This window comes from Cygnus olor, chromosome 6 (assembly GCF_009769625.2).
Source record: "Cygnus olor isolate bCygOlo1 chromosome 6, bCygOlo1.pri.v2, whole genome shotgun sequence".
In the NCBI taxonomy this organism is placed as follows: domain Eukaryota; kingdom Metazoa; phylum Chordata; class Aves; order Anseriformes; family Anatidae; genus Cygnus; species Cygnus olor.
The window spans coordinates 24,975,370-24,996,123 of record NC_049174.1 but is presented as its reverse complement, the minus strand read 5'-3'; the positions used below and the strand labels follow the sequence as shown (position 1 = coordinate 24,996,123).

The 20,754-nt window shown below is 38.4% G+C and overlaps 1 protein-coding gene across 6 annotated transcripts in view; it reads right to left on the bottom strand.

Moving 5' to 3' along the window:
* Positions 1-20,754, bottom strand: part of MYLK (myosin light chain kinase) — a 208,572-nt gene that overhangs the window by 67,889 nt on the left and 119,929 nt on the right. For 5 of the 6 annotated variants that reach the window (XM_040562079.1, XM_040562078.1, XM_040562080.1 and 2 more), the window contains 5 exons: positions 16,450-16,587; positions 15,564-15,761; positions 14,172-14,418; positions 6,082-6,162; positions 4,817-5,721 (listed from right to left, as the gene is read on the bottom strand). In XM_040562079.1, the coding sequence (XP_040418013.1) occupies positions 4,817-5,721; positions 6,082-6,162; positions 14,172-14,418; positions 15,564-15,761; positions 16,450-16,587 (1,569 nt within the window). Of the gene's footprint in view, positions 1-4,816; positions 5,722-6,081; positions 6,163-6,222; positions 6,457-14,171; positions 14,419-15,563; positions 15,762-16,449; positions 16,588-20,754 lie in introns of those variants that run through there. The other variant, XM_040562084.1, reaches the window with a different exon arrangement.

Genomic DNA, 20,754 nt, shown 5'->3' with positions numbered 1-20,754 from the left:
AACAAACAACAACAAAAAAACACATTAGTGCCTTCCCCCACAAACAGGATAAACAACTCTGACAAGTGTTTAAAAGAAGAAAAATAAAATCAAACCCTTACTAAAATCCTACCAGTTGTAAAAGGAAAATAGTGTAAGAGCTCACTTTGTCATAAAAATGATACTCTAAGCAACAAATCACACATGCCAATCAACCTACAGAATACGATGTGGGGAATTATTAAAAGAAATGGGGAAACAAGTACCAATGTTCATGATTTGGAAGGGAAATAAATCACTATTAATAATTGAAATGGAAAATGTAAGAAATGAGATTGTTCTTAGACATGTTGTGAATGTAACATTCGGTATAATGCTGCCTATATTCTGACTTCTAATTGCTAATTTAAATTTTATCCAAGAATATTGAGTACATTGCAAACCCTAGATTAAGTACTACACAAATACCACATAGTGTGCCTGAATATGAAAGTCTTTTTTGGAGCAGAATGTATTTTTTCATTCCCTGAAGACCTTAAAATTCAATGACTATTCCAACTGGTGTTTTAATTTGTGCTTCTGATGGCAAAGATTTGGGGCTAACATCCCCCCCTTCTGCCCTATAATGGATAACCTGCTTTGGACAGTCAATGCAGTGTCAGCCTTTTCAAACACAGAGGAGACATGAATATAAGTTGTTTTTAACAGGTAAAGGGCCTTAGGATCAGTTAGGAAAAATATGCCATGGAAAGTTGCTTTCTGTGAGTAAGTACGTAAAAGGAGAAGTTACCTCTCCTATCCAGTGAACTTGTTACGCACAAGTATATTTTGAAGTCTATCCTTGGACAAATATGCTACTTGTTTTATCAGGTGGGTGTGTTTCTGAAACAAGATCTCATGCATTTATATACACAATATATTTGACACCAACAGATCACTAAACCACTGCTTCTGGCTTTCTGGCGATGACAGAGAGGGTTAATTTCATTTCCAAAGAACAAATACATGGCATTCTGCCAAGGTTCACGTGTTACTTATATTGAACAGTTTGTGGGCCACTGGCCCACAACTAAGATGGGCTTGTACTATAATAAGGAAATAGAGATCTCTTGCTTTTGATAGAAGATTTTCCAGTATCCAGCTGACTAAGCATAAGTAAGCCATTCTTTGTCTGTGAGATAACTCTGGAAAATGTACATACAGCATTTTCAATATATGAGCCAGTAGTCACCATGAAACTTCATGGCAGCACAGAACCAGGAGAAATAGCTAGGAACACACACAGTCCCATTTTCATTGTGGGTTTTGGTGTTGAACACAAGAGGAGTAAGATCATACTGAAAAAATAAAAAATGACTGCACGATCTAAGCCCATTAATGTGAGCTAGGTCCATTTGCTCTGAACTTCTTTCCTTCCTCCAGACTCAGCCTTCTTTCAGCTGAGATGACTGTAGGGGATTATCTGCAGAGCCCATTAAATGCTGCTCCAAGGTTGGCCAAAGGCACTTTTGCTGAAGGATATGATGCCTGTGGGCCTGACCAAGCTGCCTTTGCAGTGTTCTGGGCAAAACACAGAATGTGGGATTTTGGTACTGGTCTGCTGAGCACTGCATCCAGTTTTATTGTTGCTCTCTGTTTAAAGCTGCTCCAAACACTTCCTGTGAGACTAACCCATATGAAGAGTTTCTCTATCAAGAAATATTTCTTGATACTCATCGTGAACTTGTTATTTCTCAGTTCTAGTCTGTAGCTCTAATTATTCCTTCTTCTCTCCTGGTTACTTCAACTATTTACATGCTCCTAATTAGGGGAAAACAGAAAATCAACTTCTGAGAAAACTGAAAATTACTTTAAGAATCATGCATATGTAGTTAGCTTCTTAACAGCTGTCATTAAAGCATTTCACAGCAGAAGAGCAGCAACGTGTCCTTCTCCAGGTGTCAAAGTTGGCAGGTACTGGCTGAAAAAAAACCAAAACTGACCATCGTGCAATGCATCCCTTCAGTGTACCAGAAGGTATGCAGTAAGGTTAATAAAAATACTTGTAACCTTCTTTCTGTTTCTTTCCATTAAAGGAGAAAACCACAGCATTTACTTCCCTGTGTAGTATTTCTTTCTAAGAGCCTCTGCAAATATGTGCAAAAGACAGCATAACTTCTAAGCACAGGCAATACTGACTACCTAAGCAAGATAATAGTGCAATAATGCAGGTAAAACTCAAACATAAGGATAGTTACTTCACGCTGTGAAAAAGCAAGAACATCCTGAAACAATGGATTCCTCATCCAGTGGTGACCTTCATTCTTTACCTCAATGGAAAGCACTGCTACAGCGGGACATCCTGACAAAGTGCCAGCTCTGTGCCATGATCCAGGAGTGTCACCTAGTCCAGGCAAACTGGGTGGGACATGTCACGTAACCCTGCTCAGGCAGGTGGCAGAGCATGTATGTACATCACTATCACTTCACTATACTCCAGTACAATGAATCCAACTCTACTGGACTTTCACAGAAAGGTAGAGGTTGGGAGGGACCTCTGGATGTCTTCTGGTCCAACCCCCTGCTCAAGCAGAGCAACCTAGAACAGGTTGCTCAGCACCATATCCAGACAGCTTTTGAATACCTCCAAGGAGGGAAACACTATAACCTCTTTGGGCAGTGTTGTGGTTTAGCCCGGCTGGCAGTCAAACACCACACAGCCGTTCGCTCACCCTCCCCCCTCCCTCTCCGGGATGGGGGAGAGAAACGGGAAAGTGAAGCCTGTGAGTTGAGATAAAGACAGTTTATTAAGACAGGGAAAAGAATAACAACAATAATAATAATAATAATAGTATTAATAGTAATAATGTGTACGAAATAAGTGATGCACAATGCAATTGCTCACCACCCGTTGACCGATGCCCAGCCTATCCCCGAGCAGCCGGCCACCCCTCCACCCCGGCTAGCCACCCCTATATATTGTTCAGCATGACATCAGATGGTATGGAATACCCCTTTGGCCAGTTTGGGTCAGCTGTCCTGGGTCTGTCCCCTCCCAGCTTCTGCTGCATCCCTAGCCTGCTCGCTAGCAGGACAGAGAGAGGCTGAAAAGTCCTTGGCTTGGTGTAAGCACTGCTCTACAACAATTAAAACATCAGCATGTTATCAGCGCTTTTCTCATCCTAATCCAAAACATAGCACCCTGCCAGCTACTAGGAGGAAAATTAACTCTGTCCTAACTGAAACCAGGACAGGCAGTCAAAGTACCATTTTATAAAGCAAATATGAGTTCAGGGATTGTTAACAGTCAATTACTCAGCTTCTTTTAGTCCAGAAAAGAGTTTTCTGCAGCACCACATCACTGAAGCTTTGGCACTCTAGGAGGCTCTCCCACAGCTCAGAACTGGATTATTTCTGTCTAATAGAGATGCTTTCTATCTAGCATACTTTGAGAGGACATGTGAAACTTTGATGTGCACAATTTCTTTTCACTCTGTGCAACTCCAAGAAAAGTCATGAAACCTTGCTATATGGGCTTCTTCCACTGTAATGTTTATTAAACTGCAGTTTCCTACCTTCTGATCCCATCAGCCCTTTTCACAAGGATGTCATTTCCTCCAGTCAACTTTTTCTCATGTACATGACAGTTATCCAGACACAGTGCACCTGCTATCATTTCCCACTCCCCATCTGCTTACATTGTTATCCCCTCAATATAGTACTCAGGTAATTTTCTTTTCCTTTGTGAGGAAAACTATGATTCTGACTGCATCTACTTTAAAGAATCCTCATATTTCAGTGCTTGGATCACTGCTTAAGAATTCACTGGTTGTGGTGAACCCTCATGTGTGTTCATTTGATTTTCATGTAATAACACTGCAAATGCTCTAGATTAAATGAAGCACGATTCACAATTAAGAATGTGGACCCCTGTATATTAAAAAAAAAAAAAAAGAGTTCACATGCATAGTAAGAATCATAGCTTGACAATGTGTAAGACAATGTCATTCTCCCTATAACTCCTTCAGTGTTTTATGAAATAAATATGAAGTACGGAAGACTATCTGTATTATCAGTTATCCTACCTATGTTTTTGCACAAGGCAAATATACTTTATCTAAATGCAATATTATTTCATACAAAACCAATATAGTGGATTTTGATTACTCAGAATATGGAATATAAAGAATAAACACTCAATTTGACAATAGTAAATGTTCTCTCTGAGGACTTTTACCAAACTCTATCCTGTTTTGAAATTAGTTAAAAGTCATCATGCCATTGGTGGACAAGTACTTCAGTGTCTGTAAGGACAACAAAAACTTCTGTGGGGGGACACTAAATACACTAGAAGTCAATTCTGAACTCTGATCTTAAACATGCAATTTAAACTTGTAGTAATTTCCTTCTATAACACTACCCCTCTTTGCTTCTGTGTTTCTTAATGCAATAAAAAACCTGAAATATTAAACATACAAAAGAATTAAATCAGAATTTGTAAACCAGCAATAACATTATTCTGTTTTCCATCTTCTAAATCCTTAAAGTTCAGCTTAAATAAACGTCATGTACCAGCTCCTTAAACAGCATCAGCAATGTAAACAGCATTTAAAAACGCAAGAAGTTCAACTTTATAAAAATTACATCTGCAGGCTGTTAAAGGAGAATCTGCAAGAAATGTCAAACATACTGTTCCTTGTGTACTCCACTGAAATAACAAGAAAGTTGCATCTGGAATCAGTTACTGGCACAGGACTTAAATAAAGTATTGCATTATCTTTAACAAACTTAATATTATTAATCAAGAGTCAGATATAACAGTGTGTCACACAGCTGGCTTGTAATTCAATTGATTTACCTTCTTGGGAGATGACAATGGACTTTGATGATTTGATGGTTTTGCTGTCCAGAGTCCAGGTGACAGCTGCAGGGGGATCCGAGGAAATCCGACATTGTAAGACCAATTTTTCACCATCTACTATTTTAGCATCCTGAAGCTTCTCAGTAAAAGAGGGTGCTGTTCCTTTGCTTGGTGTTGGCTTGCTTGGTGGTGGTTTGCTTGCTGCTGGTTTGTTTTCAGCTTTTTTCCCAATTATTCCACCATCCACCACGGCGCACCCATGTTCACAGTTCCTGTCATTCTTTTCTTCTTTTTTCACTGCTGGTTTGGCAACAGGGGCTTCAGAATTGGGGGTGGCATTCTGGGCTTCAGAATTGGTGCGGGCATTTGGTGCTGGGGTGCCAGCATTGCCATTCTCTGCAGGTGGCTTTTTCTTTGCACCCAGCACAGACCTGAAATCTGTGACAGCTGGTTTAGGAGGTGGCACCTTCTCTGGCAATGGGGTTTTTGGGGTGCCCTTCTTGGCCAGCACAGAGCGGAAGTCCACCTGTTGAGGAGCATGAACTTTCCTTTCCTCTTCTGACAAGGTCTTGGGCTTGACCTGCCGCTGCAGGTTTGCTCGGAAGTCCATTTGCTCGGCTGGGATTTCTTTCAGTTCCTCCTCAGAAAAACTTTTGGTGCTGACTTTCTTGCCTAAAATGTCACGGAAATCAAGCTGCTCAGCTTCCTGTTGCCTCAGACTCTCCTCTGTGTGTTCCCGAGTTTCCACTCGCCTCTTCAGCACACCCCGGACGTCTTCCTGCTCTTCCTCAGCTGCTCTGGTTTCACCGCTGCTCTTTCTGAAGCCACTTGTTCTACCAAATGTTAGTGTACCATGATCTCCACCATCTCTTCGCTCTCCAGAGCTGGCTGATTCCCTCCCACTATGATCCGAAAAAGAAAAGAAAGAGACAGCCAGGAAAGGGGCTGGTTTAAAAATGTCAGGGAACAATCTCAGAGCAGGAACAAAATGTGTTTATAGAAGGGGAGGTTGATTAGAGGAGCACGCTCCATTAGTTTATTGCATCAATGATGACTTCAGGGTCCATATAAGGGCACAAACAAAAAAAGATCTTCTCTACTCTGGCTTGGTACAATGTGCTTAGCCTGTATGATGAAAACAATTTGTTGGGTCACATTTGGGGATTAGATTGAACAGCAGCCAGCCTGGGTCCGTAAGGGCAGGGAATTAACGGAGCAAAAAATAGAACCCACCCATGCAAGTCCCTGGGAAAAATACTCACTCTCTGAGCATTTCTGCTCTGGAAGCTGAACTCTCTCGCAGCATCAGAGACACCTGGCAGCTGCATTCTCCAACTTGGTTCCTGAAATGTTTAAGTGAAATCAGAAAAGAAGAGGTTTCTCCCTCCAAGACTGTAACTTACCTGAGCTAAGTGACTGGGTATTGCACTAAACAGCTCAAAAACAGGGCAGCATTGTGGTGGTTGACTGAGTGGAGCTGTTCCCCTTATACTTGGAGCCAAGCTATCTCAAATAGCTTTTCCTGATTTGTGACTGTCTACACTGGGAACAACATACTCCACGAACAAAAATCAAAGCAATTTACAGAATGAAACAGCTGCAAACAAACAAGCTAAAGGAAAACAAATACAAAAGCTGGAAAATCAAGGCAGAGAAGGGGGTTATTTTGCAAAGTTGAAAAACTTTCCAACTCTGCCTACTGTTTATTTATTCAAGCCCAAGCTCTTAAGTTTCCTAATGTTAAGATATTAAAAGCAGGGTCTCATTTCCTTCCCTCCCCCACAGCCCAACCAATCAGCAAATCCCATCTACATGGATTGCTCCAGTCTGTGCATGTTTATATTAAAAAACATAAAAGTGTCACCATATATGGTGCTGAGTACTTATTCTTCCTTTTGCAGAGGAATACCATGGATGCCTTCTGAAAAGGGCTCCCATTAAAGAATTCATCAAAGCGCTCCCCCCACCCCCACTGCACACTCCCTCCCACAGATATATATCATTCTTCTAGCCCCAAACAGCTCTTCTCCACTTAACACAGAAGATGCCAAAAGCAAAATTTAACTCCCCAAGACAGCAGCTCTGTAATTGCTGCCACTACTTCCCTGAAATACTATTAAAAACACACAGAGTTACTACTTTAAAGTGATTAAGGATTGGAGATATTTTTCAATAATTAGAACACTTTTGTTCTTCCCAATATAAGCGAACAAATATAAGCTAGGACTATGCAAACTAATGCAAACTCCCAGATGATTTTTCTTTTTAAACAAAAATATTTTTTATTATTGAAAACATTTCTTGTACATAGCAAAAGACATGTGAACTGGGGGAGAGGAAGGAAAGAGAGGCAGTTTTTCCCAACTCTGATCACCTTTCAAAAGACTCTTGCTAGATAAGAGCACCTTTAAGACTATTTTGCCCTGAGGTTTAAAACATGGACTTGGGAGTGCCTTTCTGTTAATTTACCATAAACATATTGATTGGCTTGTTTTTAAATAGCCCAGAGAAATGCATTCCTAGGTATTGTTCTGTTTGGGTGACTAAGCTACAATTTGACCCATTTGCAACTTTCAATGGAGTCACACACTATGCAAGTGTATTAACACAATTGCAGCAAAAAGTTATACTTTTATAATAGCAGTTAGTGCCATCACCTTTTCAGATAGATTTCCCTTGCTTTCTGTTGCTTTAGATAATCAAACAATGGATCAGCACAGTGTGAAAATCAAGCCTTTAAAACCAAGAAGAAACTGCGGAGGCTGACCAAAGTTACTGGACTGCAAAGTTAAGGACTTGCTGGTAGGAATACACCTTATTTGACCTTAAGACCTTAACAACAAGAAGTCACAGAAATACTTTCAACATTTCATACCTCCAAAAATGCCGACTATGTACACTAGAAACTGTTAGCGATGGCAATCCATTTGAACAGCCCTCAAAGCTATAACCCTAATTTCCTTCAATACAAAAGACTAGAGAACATCCAAGTACCAAACAGAAACTGTCCAAATGGCAAGACAGGAGCCAAGTCAGTGCAGGGAGCATTTAAGTCAGTTCTATGCTGGAGATCTGCCATTCTTACTTCCTCTTATATTTGACCTCCATTCAGAAGCAAGATAAATAGAAAGAAGTGCATGTGTCACTTCCTCCCAACATACTGATTGGCATTGAATGATGGCAAAATACCAATGTTGTCTTCAAACAATGCCCAAATTCATTGCAAAATGCTGCCTTTTGCAGATATTGAAAACTCATGATTTTCTTTTTTCTTTTCCCTTATTCTCAAAAGCTTTTAAGATAAGTGGAAGCACTCTGAAACTGCTTAAGTAATGCTGGGCTGTTGACAGGATACTCATTTACCCTAAGATACCTCCCATAAGTCTCCTAGAGCCCAACTACTCTCTCTTAAGGACTTAAAAGCAATCCAAAGCTGACAAAGGAGAAGAGATCATGCAAGCTGAAGTACAGACATTTCATAGCATTCATCAAATAGGGAGGCACCACTGCTCAGCTTCTGTCATGACTGTATGGCAAAAATATTTGCCCACAAGAATTATGTCACCAGTGGGAGAGGTTAAACTAACAGACACAGCACTCTCCCAAGAGAGGAATCTAGGGGTACTGGAGTGACCCTGACCACTGTGAAGAATAATGGCATTTCTTCAGGACCCACTTCTGCAGGGCACCTTTCCCTCTGCCAAGTCTTTGCATGTGCAAAGAAGCAAATAAGGAAGGCAAAGTAGACCTTTCTAGACTAAGCTATTTTTTCACAGGGTTTGGAAAATAAAGGAGGGAGCAAGAAAGCAGGAGAGCATTTGTTCTCTCTATTTTTAAAACCTTGGGAAACACATACAAATTATGGCAACAGTAGAAGTACCTAGATGGACAAATGATTCACAAGGTAGTTTTTTGATCTTAGTTACGGTTTCTGATTCAAGTGAATGGCTGAAAAGTAGACCACTGGATACAAACCTTGAGTCTGACTCTTATTCATCATGTCCCTGTTCAAAAGCATAACTTTCTCAGGTCAAATCCTGCTTTCCAGTGAAATCGGAGTTTAGTTACTGGTATTAGGAGAAGGGACAATATAATTTTTGTCTTCTGAATTCAGTTGCAGAGTCTAAAAAAGTGAAGTAACTAACATTGACCCACCTTCAAGACCACAAGATGGAAAAAGTGAACAAAGCCAAGAAAAATTAAGAGGGATTGGATGATTTAGATGCTAAATTCAATCAAGAATAATTCTGGAAACTTTGTAAATATTTATGCAATTTCAGAATCTAGGAAAGGCAAGATACATAGGGACAGTTAGAAAAAAAATAGAGCTTTGTGGTACACATGCACTACTGCAAGTCTTTCAGGTCTCTGCTGTTTTGAGTCTCGGCAATAACAATATTCTGCATCATGAGGTTCTCTGTGTTAGGATTTTATCAACAAAACCCTGGCCAAAGACAAATCTCAGTGGCTCTGTTAAGGTGGAATAAAATGTAAGACATAAATAAAAGTTATGCTTAGTAGTTACGAAGATTTGTCTGAAAGTTTGAATTTTGTAGGATTGTTCTGTATAATGCCCATGCACAGGATTTAACTTTAAAATGTCAAGGAATAAAACAAACAAACAAACAAAAAACAAAACATAACAAAACAAAAAAAATAAAGCCTCAGCTGCAAGGCCTGAAGCAATCTTAAAAACAGCTCCCTCTCCTATTGTGGGATCAGTTTTCCCTGGAACGGCTTTTATGTTCATAGTATCTTGAAATACTAGTTTCTTGGCAGAATCTACTCAAATATTTCCACTGAATCTTAGATGGGACTTATTGTCTCTGTGTCCCTAGGAGTCACTCTCCAGAGGAAGAGGAAAAAAAGTATGCACTGTTAATTACAACATGAGGACACACTGAAAATTCTTACTGACCTATGAAGTGTGAAACAAGTATTGCAAAGTAAATTACATTGTTTGAGAATGAACAGAGAATAGTAAATTAGTTGATCCTTAGCTATAGCTGGTGTTTTCAGGTAACTGTAAAGCCTCAGAATGAGGTTTTGCAATTCTTTTGTGAGTTACTTATAGAGGTAAAAAGCCCAAAAAGAAACAAACAAACAAAAAAGCTCCATGAAGTTTTCACCCCAAAGAACACAACTAATCTACTGGGTCACCAATTTAGCTGACATAACACAGACCAGATCTACTGACTTCAAAGAGAATCCACTGACTTGCCTCACTTTAAGTCTTTGCAAAAATGCCTTTTTTTTTTAGTTTTAAACATACGAAAGACTACTCATTTTATTTGCATTTTAGGGTATTGAGAAGGAGAATGGAATGGGAATAGGTCATGGTTTCTTTTTCTAAAAATAGACAATGTGTTGATAGCAAGGTTTGTAAACAGTATTTTACACAAAGACAGAGCCATATTTACTGTGGTGTAAAGGAATGTAATCTGACAACTACTTTTTATATAACCTGAAATGCAGAGTATTTGAGGTACCAGTCATTTATAAGATGAATGTTTGCCTCTGATTTTATTCACATTATCAAAATCTCTAAATAAGGTTATTCAACATTAACCAAGCTTTTATGGAAGGTGATGGATGGGGAGAAGAGAAATACTAAGCTTCTGAGAAGACAAAGGTTAACAAGGCAGATGATTTGTTTAAGGAACTGCAGGAGGATTTCTAAAATCTCTAGTGTTGCCTGTGGTGTTATGAAGACAATGGTTTTGTTCAACAACCTCAGTCTCAGTTCAGTACTCCCATTTTCTTTTCTTATCTTTGTACTTACAATGTATACACTGACTGAAAGAACATGGGAAAAACACACTGGGACAAAAGGGTACACATGCTAGCATCATTAGAAGGATGCAGTGGACAGGAGGAGAAAAAGATTTCTGTGGTTTTCTGCATAAAAACAGATTGCTATTTCCCATTTCAATTGTGATGGTTTCATGGAGACTCTGACCAATTTCTTGTCCTTCAACTGTATGGCAGGCATTTGGTAGGCTGACATGTTCAAATTTCAATAGATAAAACAAAGCTGTGCATGAATCTTTTTTTTTTTTTTTCTAATGCAACACCATTTCTGGAGGCCTGAGCAATAACAGGCTCAATGGAACATTATTAAGACAGTTAAAATGAAAAATGGAAGTGTATAGGAATAAGAGGTCTGTGTAGGTTTAAAACAAGGACCAGGAGCAGCTAAAATGACAACCCTCTTGGAAGTCAGACTTAGTAGTTCGCTATACAGAAAAAGACAAAGCAAGAACATATCCTGAATGATGCTGAGGGAGGGAAAGAGAGAAAGCCAACCAGTAGTCATTGATGGATCACATTGGGATAATGCTGGGCCACACACCCTTGTCAGTTCACTCTGATGAAAAAAGAATGAACTAGGAAAATCCTATATTACACACAACTTTTAGAAACCAGAGTTTTAGTTTGTGAGAAGCCAACACAAAAGATGTGGAGATACTAGGACAGCATTTAGGGCTTAAGAATAATGGAGAAAACAAACCGGAAAACAATTAACACTGGTATGAAACTATGCCCAGACTAAGTAAAGGAGTTGGAGAAGGAATGACTCTCTGAAAGCAGCTATGCAACATATTTCTAAAATTAATACATGAAAAGGAGCTGCAGATTTCATTTGAAGAGAAAACGATTATGTTTAAAAATAGCCCACTGTGTATTGTTAATTTCTGTATAAATTCTTCTCTGAATTGACTTGTGGTTTCTTGGTTATTCCACATTTTTAATGGACTTTGTAGGACTTTTTGAGAGAAAGACACTAAACTCAGCTCTCCTACTCTCAGGTACTGTTAAGACTGCTCCTGAATATATAAACAATTCTCAATCAAGTCTTCAAGACAAATGCAAGCAGTTCTACAGCTATTTAGACAAGATTATTTGCTGTTGAAAATTATTTTAGCTCTGCTGCAAAAATGAAGTTATACAGCTGACATTTGGCTCCTGGAATATTCCTGAGGCAGTTACTTCTCTGTTATTCATAAGCAATAAGCAATTGCCTAAAAGCTTTCTGTTCGCTGAACAGTAGCAGAATTTTTACAGATGAGAGCAGGGTAAAAAGAGGTATCAGCATTCCCCTGGCTCTAATTCCAACACAGCTTTAGTCCTTATGGATTAGAAAACAACATGAGTGCACTGATCTTTGTGGGATCCCCTGCTATTTGTCTCATAAAGGGATTAAGGAATAACTGAAACTAGTATGTAATCAGCTGTGTTTTCTTCTAGCTACTGCTTTACTTCTTCCCACCCCCCAAGAAATTCTCCTCCAATAATTTTATGAAATAATTTCTTATCTAAGCATACTGCCTGTTCTATTGTACAGTCATAACATTCTCTCCACTTTGACAAGTGTCTTCATTGATGAATTTGGCCAGGGTGATCATCAGCTACACTGAATCATTGTCAACCTTGTTCAAGACAGCCACATCAAAGTCCTACACAAAGCCTTCTTGGCACTCCTTTGTTCATCTCTTTCTTTTTCCTCCTTCCATGCATGAAGTTTTGCTGAAATATCTCATCCTCTTTTAGTTCAAGTGAAACCACCAACACACATACAAGTAGAAGGTAGCAATGCTCACAGTTTGATTTGCTCTATCCTGTTAGCAAGGTTAGCAACCTTAATGCAATTGAACTGTTTCTAGTCCCACCAGTGTTAATCCCATATTGAGTATTAGAAACACTACTGATCTCCAAAGAGACTTTTCTTAGATGCAAGGATGTATGTAGACATAACCTTCACAAATCAGTTTTATGCATGCCCTTGACCACCTTAGCTTATTGTGAACAAGCCAATTCTTCTGTAGCGAGTCAGTTCACAAATTATTGCAAATAGTAGAAAGGGTCTAAATCTACTGAAGAGCTTATTTGCAAAAAGTTCATGTTGCATATGGTTCTACCTACATAAGTGTTAGTAATAAGACTTGAAATTAAAACAGCTACACTTTTCTAAAGCTCCCTGTTCTGGTGAAAAGTGATTACCTTGTCCGACTAACAATACAAAAATATACAGAGGCTACTTTGTGGCTGTCTGTAGTAGCCCATGGAAACATACCTTAGGACTAGATATGTATACAGTAACATGTCCATCATTGTGACAATAACTTTATTCCATTTCTGACACAGGTTGGAAAATAAACAGTAATTATACAAAATTAAATTCATTGTTTAGGGGCTAAATGGGTTAAATATATAACCCCTCCCATAGGTTAGGAAGACAAGAGTAATTTATTTACAAGAAAATAAAACACAACTCAGTTTTCGAATTTCATACTAGTCTGAAGGATATGAAGCAAAGGTAACTTTTTTATAGCTTAAAAAAAAAGAAAAAAACACAGAATAAAGCAGGCAAGTGTAAGTGATGAGGAACTGTAATGGTAATGTTTTGTGATATTGGGCGGTATCTGGCTAAACTGTCTACTGGACAAGCCAGCCAGGCCTAAAAAAGTAGCATGCAGAGCAGAGCAGATTTTCTTCCAGGGTAATAGATTCAATTGTCCATGATGGTCAGATACATTTTAATATAAAAGGTCACGAATATTAGTCAAGTAAGGTGATATACCTATGCACAATAAATAGCAGAGAATGATATCAGTTTAAAGTTGTACATTTGGTTTTCTAAAACCTCACAGGAAATACGTTATTAAGTCCAACCCTCACCATTAGAAGTGGAAAAACATTACAGCACCTTCTAGAAAGAAAGCAGTAGCAAATCTGATGTTTGATTTAAAGAACAGCTATTTTACCAGAAAATAAATAAAATAAATTTAAAAACAACTCTTCCAAATTTTGTAGGACTGGCAAGGTGCTCAAAGTATTAAGGTGCCTCGTTTCAAAGATATGACAAAAAAAGGAGACTCCAGTATCTGTATAAATTTCAAACATTTCCAAAATGGCAGGGGAGCACTTTCTCCTCTTAAATGTATGAACCATATATATCTTGTGGAATGGCCCTTCCTGCTCAGGCTGTTTCATGGAAAGCAGACATCCTTACAAATATCCAGAGAAATGCTAAAAATGATAAACAATAACTCAAAAATCAAGATGCTCTTTGTGTTTTCCCTTGCTAGAAACTTAAGTCACTTCCCATACTGGTGCTACAAAGCTTTGTTTTTCAAGATCCCCAAAGAAACTGTATACTGTGTTGTCCTTCTCTCTTGTGTTTCCTCTTGTTGTTTGATTAGATCTTTTAATCCCTCCAAAATATTTAGTTCCTCTAGTACTCTACTGTTTTGTGCAGATAGAAGGGAATACTTTTGTTCAGGTGGGAACTTCAGCTTGAGGGTAAATATAACTAATTGGTCCAATGGAATAAACTTCACAGCAAACATACCTGAGCTGAATTTCATATTGCCCTGCATGTCGAGACTGCACATTCCTCAAAATCAGTGTGAAGATATCTTCATTTTGCAGGATTTCACACCCTTTTCCTGGCAATATTTCTTGCCCATCTTTAAACCAGTGAACAGTGGGGAAAGGATCTCCAGCAATGGCACAGGATATAAGGACATTTTGCCCAGGAGCTGCCGTCACTGATCTTGGTTTGCTAATGAACCAGGGCTGAATACCATCCTGAGGTTCTGTAGTTTACAAACAGAATTTACAGTCAGGAGAAAATGCCAAGCTTGAAATTAATTTCAGGTGTAGCAAAAAAAGAAAAACAAATTTGTTTTGAACATACAGGGTGTAAGTTTTTAATCTGAAAATAAACCAGGCTTTAATTTTGGAAGTCACTTGTGTTAGTACTAAAATTAATCATTTGCTTGGCACTTTACTGGCTCAATCCAAACTTGTATTAAGGGCAAAACAAAGGGACTTTAAAGTTGCCCTAAAAGGAATCTTGAACATTTGTCTGTAGAGAATACGGATAGGAATAGCTTTAAGGGCAACTAACATTACTCTGCTGTTTAGTTCAGAGATCATGTAATAAATCATTAGGAATTGCATAAAATTGCATTTAAGATATAACGCTGACTCTGATGCTAGACCTCAGGGAAGGTCTGAATTCAGAGCAGACAATGACAACAGACTACAGACCTACCCCTTAAGGCACAGCTCGCTGAAATCCTGGAGTTAAGAACCTTTATACTAAAAATAATGAAAGCTTCCTGTCAGTCTCCAATTATTTGAAGTAATGACTATGGGAAAATAGTTGGCTTACAGCAAGATTAGATAAAGTCTAGTGTCATGAAGGTAGTGAATACCCAAATCATGGTAAGTTTGGAGGTACTTCAGTGTTTACTGTGGGATTTACATCATACATGGAGATTCAAAGCCAAATTTTCTGCATGCGGTTCTCAAATTGCAGAAATCATGTGTTCCTCACCCGCTAATGCTAAAATACCTGGCTCCTAGACAGCTTTTCCAAATAGTCAGTGCTTTAATTAGAAAGAAAAACATCATTAAATGGTTTACATTAAGTCCATAGCTAAGTAAGCCTCGTAATTATAATCTGAAGCTGCATTTAGCAGAAGTTTTGCACTGTCCCTAGGAATAGGACTCAGGAATGCATTTTTGAAATAGTAACATAATGTTCCAGAGTGAAATCATTTTTTTAAAGTTGCTTCTGCTCAATATCCTTTTTAACTCAGATGCAGAGACTGAAAACTCCTAGTATCCTTCACAACAGACCTTATAAACACTCATCTACTTTAAATAGACAGTCCTCCAGCACATTAGAATTATTTCCTTTTTGCATTTCCTAAGGTGAAGAACAACGTTATACCTTGTACTGTTAATGTAGCCTGCGTTTGAGTTTCTCCTAATTCATTCCAGGCTTCACAGGTGTATTTGCCTGTGTCTTCGGGAAATACTTCCTGGATGTACAGACTGTACTCATTGCCTTTCTTCTCAAAATGGAAATCCTCTGTCTCCTGGATTTCTTTCCCATTGTGCAGCCAGATAATTTCAGGAGGTGGGTTAGCTGAAAAACAGCAAAGAACAAAAATTAGAGACATACACAAAAAAAAAAAAAAAAAAAAAAACCAACCAACCAACCAAACAAGCAAAAAAAACCCACCACATTCTAATTAAGAAAATGACCAAGTTTGGCTGTTTTCTGCCACCTGTCTGCAATGGCATCTGCAAAACTTTCAGGAATTTCACTAACTCTGCTGATGTTGTGCAATGTAGAACAGTTCTAAGTCTGTCTTATTAGAGTTAAAATGCAAATGAATAATGGAAGCATGTATACAATAGGGAGGGGAAATGATTTCTAGTTACCACTAAGGTAGCTGTCAAGGGTTTCTATTACCAAAGTTCATACCAGGACTGCTCTCTTCTGCAGTGCTAATCCTACCCCAGCTGACAGGAATTCAGTCTTGCCCTGTTCAAAACAAAGGCTATTACAAGTCCTCTGAGATTTAGTTTTAGTTCATCAGGACTTGACAATGACCTGACAATTATTCCAGTAAAGAAACACTTGTACAGGTCCGAACAATGTTCATGCACCCTGAAGAACAGACTAGACAATCCTAGTTTTCACTTTTTAAAAACTAGTTCCTTGAAATATTATTTTCAAATACAAAGACACCTGCTAGAAGAAGAGGAGAATGGCAAAAAGTGCAGCAGGACTGAAAATGTTTAAATAATACTGTTCTATGTCTACATACCTGATACCTCCACTGTCATTATCACTTGACTTCCATCCATTACCTTGAGGTCAGTCAGGCCTTTAAGGAAGATGGGTGCAAAAGTCTTGTTTAACTTGACAGCCTGTGCACTTTCTGCCTTCTTGCTGCTCTTCTTTTCTGTGAAGTCAAGAAGAGAACAGAAGTGATCTCTTACTGCAATTTTCATTACAAGCTTTGATGTTAGGTTCAAACTGATTTGAAGTGAGTGGTCTCGTTTCAGTTCTCACAAGGCAACATCACTGAAGCCACTCCAATACAGCTGTTTTTTCTGCCAGTACTCCAAGCAGGAAGACAGGAAATCAGAATTGAACTGTCTTTCCTGCAGATACCTTCCTAAGTCATTATTAACACGTATGATTGAATATCACAAAGAAGTTTGCAGTCATTTCCCCCAAGTACATATGCTCAGGTATAAAAAGAAAAAATAACAAAGACCAATAACTTGTAAACAACAAATCAATACCTTTAACCAGTGCAAAATTCACATAAAAATCTTAAAATAAGTTACAAGCTGCTACTCTCATCGAGTATTTAAAAATTTAAACTCACATGAATATAGGATTTGCCACTGTATGAAACTAGAAACCAGTTAGTCAGTTAGACGGTCAATGTCAAATGGATTTGAGAACAGCTGAAAAGTTTACCATACTCCTCTTGTGTGTTACACTTAGCCAACTGATTGATGATGGGAAAGTCTGAAACCTGAAGTTATCAACACACAGCATGAAACAAATTGTTGGATTGGGGCTTTTTTCTTTTCTCTTGAGGCTATATAATCAAGTGACTAGTGCTGGAGTTAACTTAGTGACTCTTAAAAATAAATCTAGCTGTGATACATTTCCAGTACCTGCAGTGTTTTTCTCCACCTTGTATTAAGAGACAATGACGCAAGGTCATTTAACTGTGTCCTATATGGTGCACTAGACCAGGAAAGATACTTCTGCTCTGAAAACCTGAGCTAAGACACTTTTGGAGACGAAGTAGTGATCATGACCAAAGGTAGGAAGTCATAAATATTTATCGGTCACTTGGATACACTTTTTGTTTTGTTTAGCTTGAGTTCAGACTTCTTACGTCTTACCTTTAAAATGCCAACCCTAGTTTCTGTCCATACATGAAAATAACTTCATTTTGCTAATTTCTACCTTCAACATTTTCAAAGGTATATCAAGATCATCCGAAACAGTATTACAGTAACAGAAAGTGCCAGACTGGAAAAAAACAGATATTCCTACAATAAGAATAAGCTGAAAGCGCTTAACTGAGCAAGTCCACTGAACTTCCCGGAGGCCAAAAGTTAAGCTTCTCCCAGGGCTATTTGAGCTGTATGTAAATTTGGAAGCTGCCTGGAGAGGAAGTTTTTCCTCTTCTCTACTAAAGGTTTTTCTAGCCAAAGTCTTGTCCTGCTGGCTTATGTTGATCTTTTCCTGGCACTGAGCAGTAAGACTTTGATGCATGTGAGAATGGAAATATGGGACCTGACTGAGACTCACTCAGGGCTCGGTGTTATGGACTTTGTAGTCTGAAAAGCTTGATTTTAAACCACGTTCATCAGTTTTCGTGCGTCCTATAGTACCTGCTTGTGGGTACTGATTCTGTACAGAAAATGCATGTGAAGTTGGGTCAAACCCATCTGCACTAATAAACCATCGTGGTTCACCATATTCCTAGGTTTTGTACTGTTTACTCAGGGAAACTTCTACTTACAACTACCAGACTAAGCAATACTAGCACATATTCCTTCACTACTCCAATGCACTGCAGAAAATCCCTTTGTACCTTAAACAGAAACAGACCTGTCAGGGGAAGCAGAAATCCATATAAGGTGAAAAAGAGATGGAAGTCTTATTTCATTTTAAGTTTCAGGGGAAACTGAATATAATTACACAGAGGAACATTAAGAGCGATTATTAAGTCTGAGATATTGAAAACCTGAGGATCACCTCAGGGACAGAAACAAAGGCAACTTTGTGTATCATAACCTTTCTGGAGACATTCCTACCTTTGTACACTGTTTGATTTAGTCCAGTCCTTTAAGTACTACATAATTTCTCAATACCTGTTACAGAGCAGGAATAAAAATGGTTCCCTTTCTATTGCTGATGTTCTTTGGAGCATTGGAACAGTGAAGGCATTTCTTCAGCAACAGATATGTAATCTTCTGCATCTAAAAGCTCAAAAATGTCTAAGCAGTTATAAATTACACCCAAGTCAGCATCACATTGGAAATTAGAGGCTTGGTCATGGCTAAGACTACCTGTATTCCTTTTCAAATGTTTGACATCCAGGATGGAATAAATATAAGACTAAAAGACTGACTCCATAGCAACTTGAACAGGCTTTCTTCAAAAGCATTCTACTTTTACCTTTTATTTTTTTATATATATATTTTTAAATAGGATATCTGATTTTATGCTACTGTTGTTCAATAGTACATGTTGGTCAGTAGCCTATGTTTATCCTACCAAATCATTTAGGCAGAATATCACCAAAATTGTCTACAATTTTTTCACCTGGTAGCAACAAATAAAAATGTTTAAGTTCTAGTCCCTAAACACTATTTGTTCATTAAGAAAGCATAGGGGCTCATTTCATGTAACAATTCTTCCTTAAGATCTGGTATTGTAGACTTCTAGATTTAGGAAAAAAAAAAAAAAAACACAATAAAACAAACAAACAATACAAACCAATTGATTTACTGACAACTTTAGTTTTTAGCAGATGTTTTACTCAAAACACCAGAGTTAGTTTTAGATAGGTTAGTTTTGTTTAGTCTTAGTCTAAAATCACTGCATTTTCTCAGAAGGGACAGATGCAATCACGCAAAGGGCAAATTACAAGGTCTGAATCTTAACTATTTTCAAATTCTGAGGCTTGTAAATGCTTTTAGCTGTTAATTTATTACATAGCAGCATGCAGTGACTCAGTGCTCCTCTGACAAAGGCTTTAACATTTCACAGTTTTACCATGAGGTAGCAGTAATACATTTTCACAGCCTATATTAATGTACCTAAGCTTTTCTTAAATTTTACAGATCATTTGGAAAAAGAGAAATCAACTTGATTTTGGAGGGTACTTGGGAAAAGAGAGACACTACTCATTCACTGAGCTGCAGACAACATTCACCTGGCTGCAGAGCCCAGAGCAGGAGGAAGAGAAGGAAGAAAGCACCAGTACTACTCCAAGCTCAGGTACTGCTAGCCACTATGTTTCTGACTGAAAAAACAAAACAACAACAACAAAACAACACAAAACCAAAAAGAGCACATCCTCTTTTAAAATATTGTGGGGGTATTTTTGCAGCCAAAACTGCAAACAATAAAAATATATCACACATGGCACCAAAAAGAAAATCCAGAACCTAAAGAAAATTGTCTGACATTGGCATTGAGGGCATGACTTTGCTATATGCCTACCCACCCTCAAGCTTAATCAACTGGATGTGAAATAGAGGAGATCTGATCTCTTCCTATTATGTTAACGCGCTCTAATCACCCACAGCCATTTAACATCTCCCCCACCACTCTTACTTCTTATTGTTTCCAATTAGGAGTAGGTTTACCTTTAAGAACGAAAAGAAGGAATATAAGAGTTAACACATAACAATACTGTCATAGTGACCACAAAAATTTCTAGCCTGAGTAGCTAACTGTCTCCCTCCTCTTCCTTTCCCCAGTCAGCTTCTGCTGCTGCAGGGAGTTCACCCTATGCGGATCATGCCAAAGCAATTTGTGAGAAACATCGGAAAGCACTAGATAGCGTGGGCTTGATAAAACACAGGTACATTTCAATAACTTGTTTTCAGACCGCAACTAGTTTAGTTTGCAGTAGCTTATAAAAAGTCACAATTTTTAAGCACAACTATTGGTTTCACGCAGGTCAAATCAGGCAAGATAATACAAAAAATACTGTGATTTTCTCAAAGCCTGATTATAGAGCACTGAGTTCTCAAAGGTTCCACTAAAATTACGGGCTCAAGAAGTCTAACAGCTCTTTGCACAGAGCTGTGGTCTGGCATAATGCATAAGCCCATCTGGGGCAGTCTCTGAAGAGCTGCGGTGTCTTGTCATTTCAACAAGCTTTTGATAAGGCATTACACAAGATGATAGATTTAAAAGCCCACCACAATGATCCCACTTACATGTTTCCTATGTTTTTTGCCTTTCCTCAGGTTTTAATATGCATGAATGTTGGAAAATGTCAAGTAATAAGATGCACGGCTCAGTGGGAAACAAACAAGACACTCCACATCTGCCACTCAAAAGAGCTTGGTACTTAGCCTGG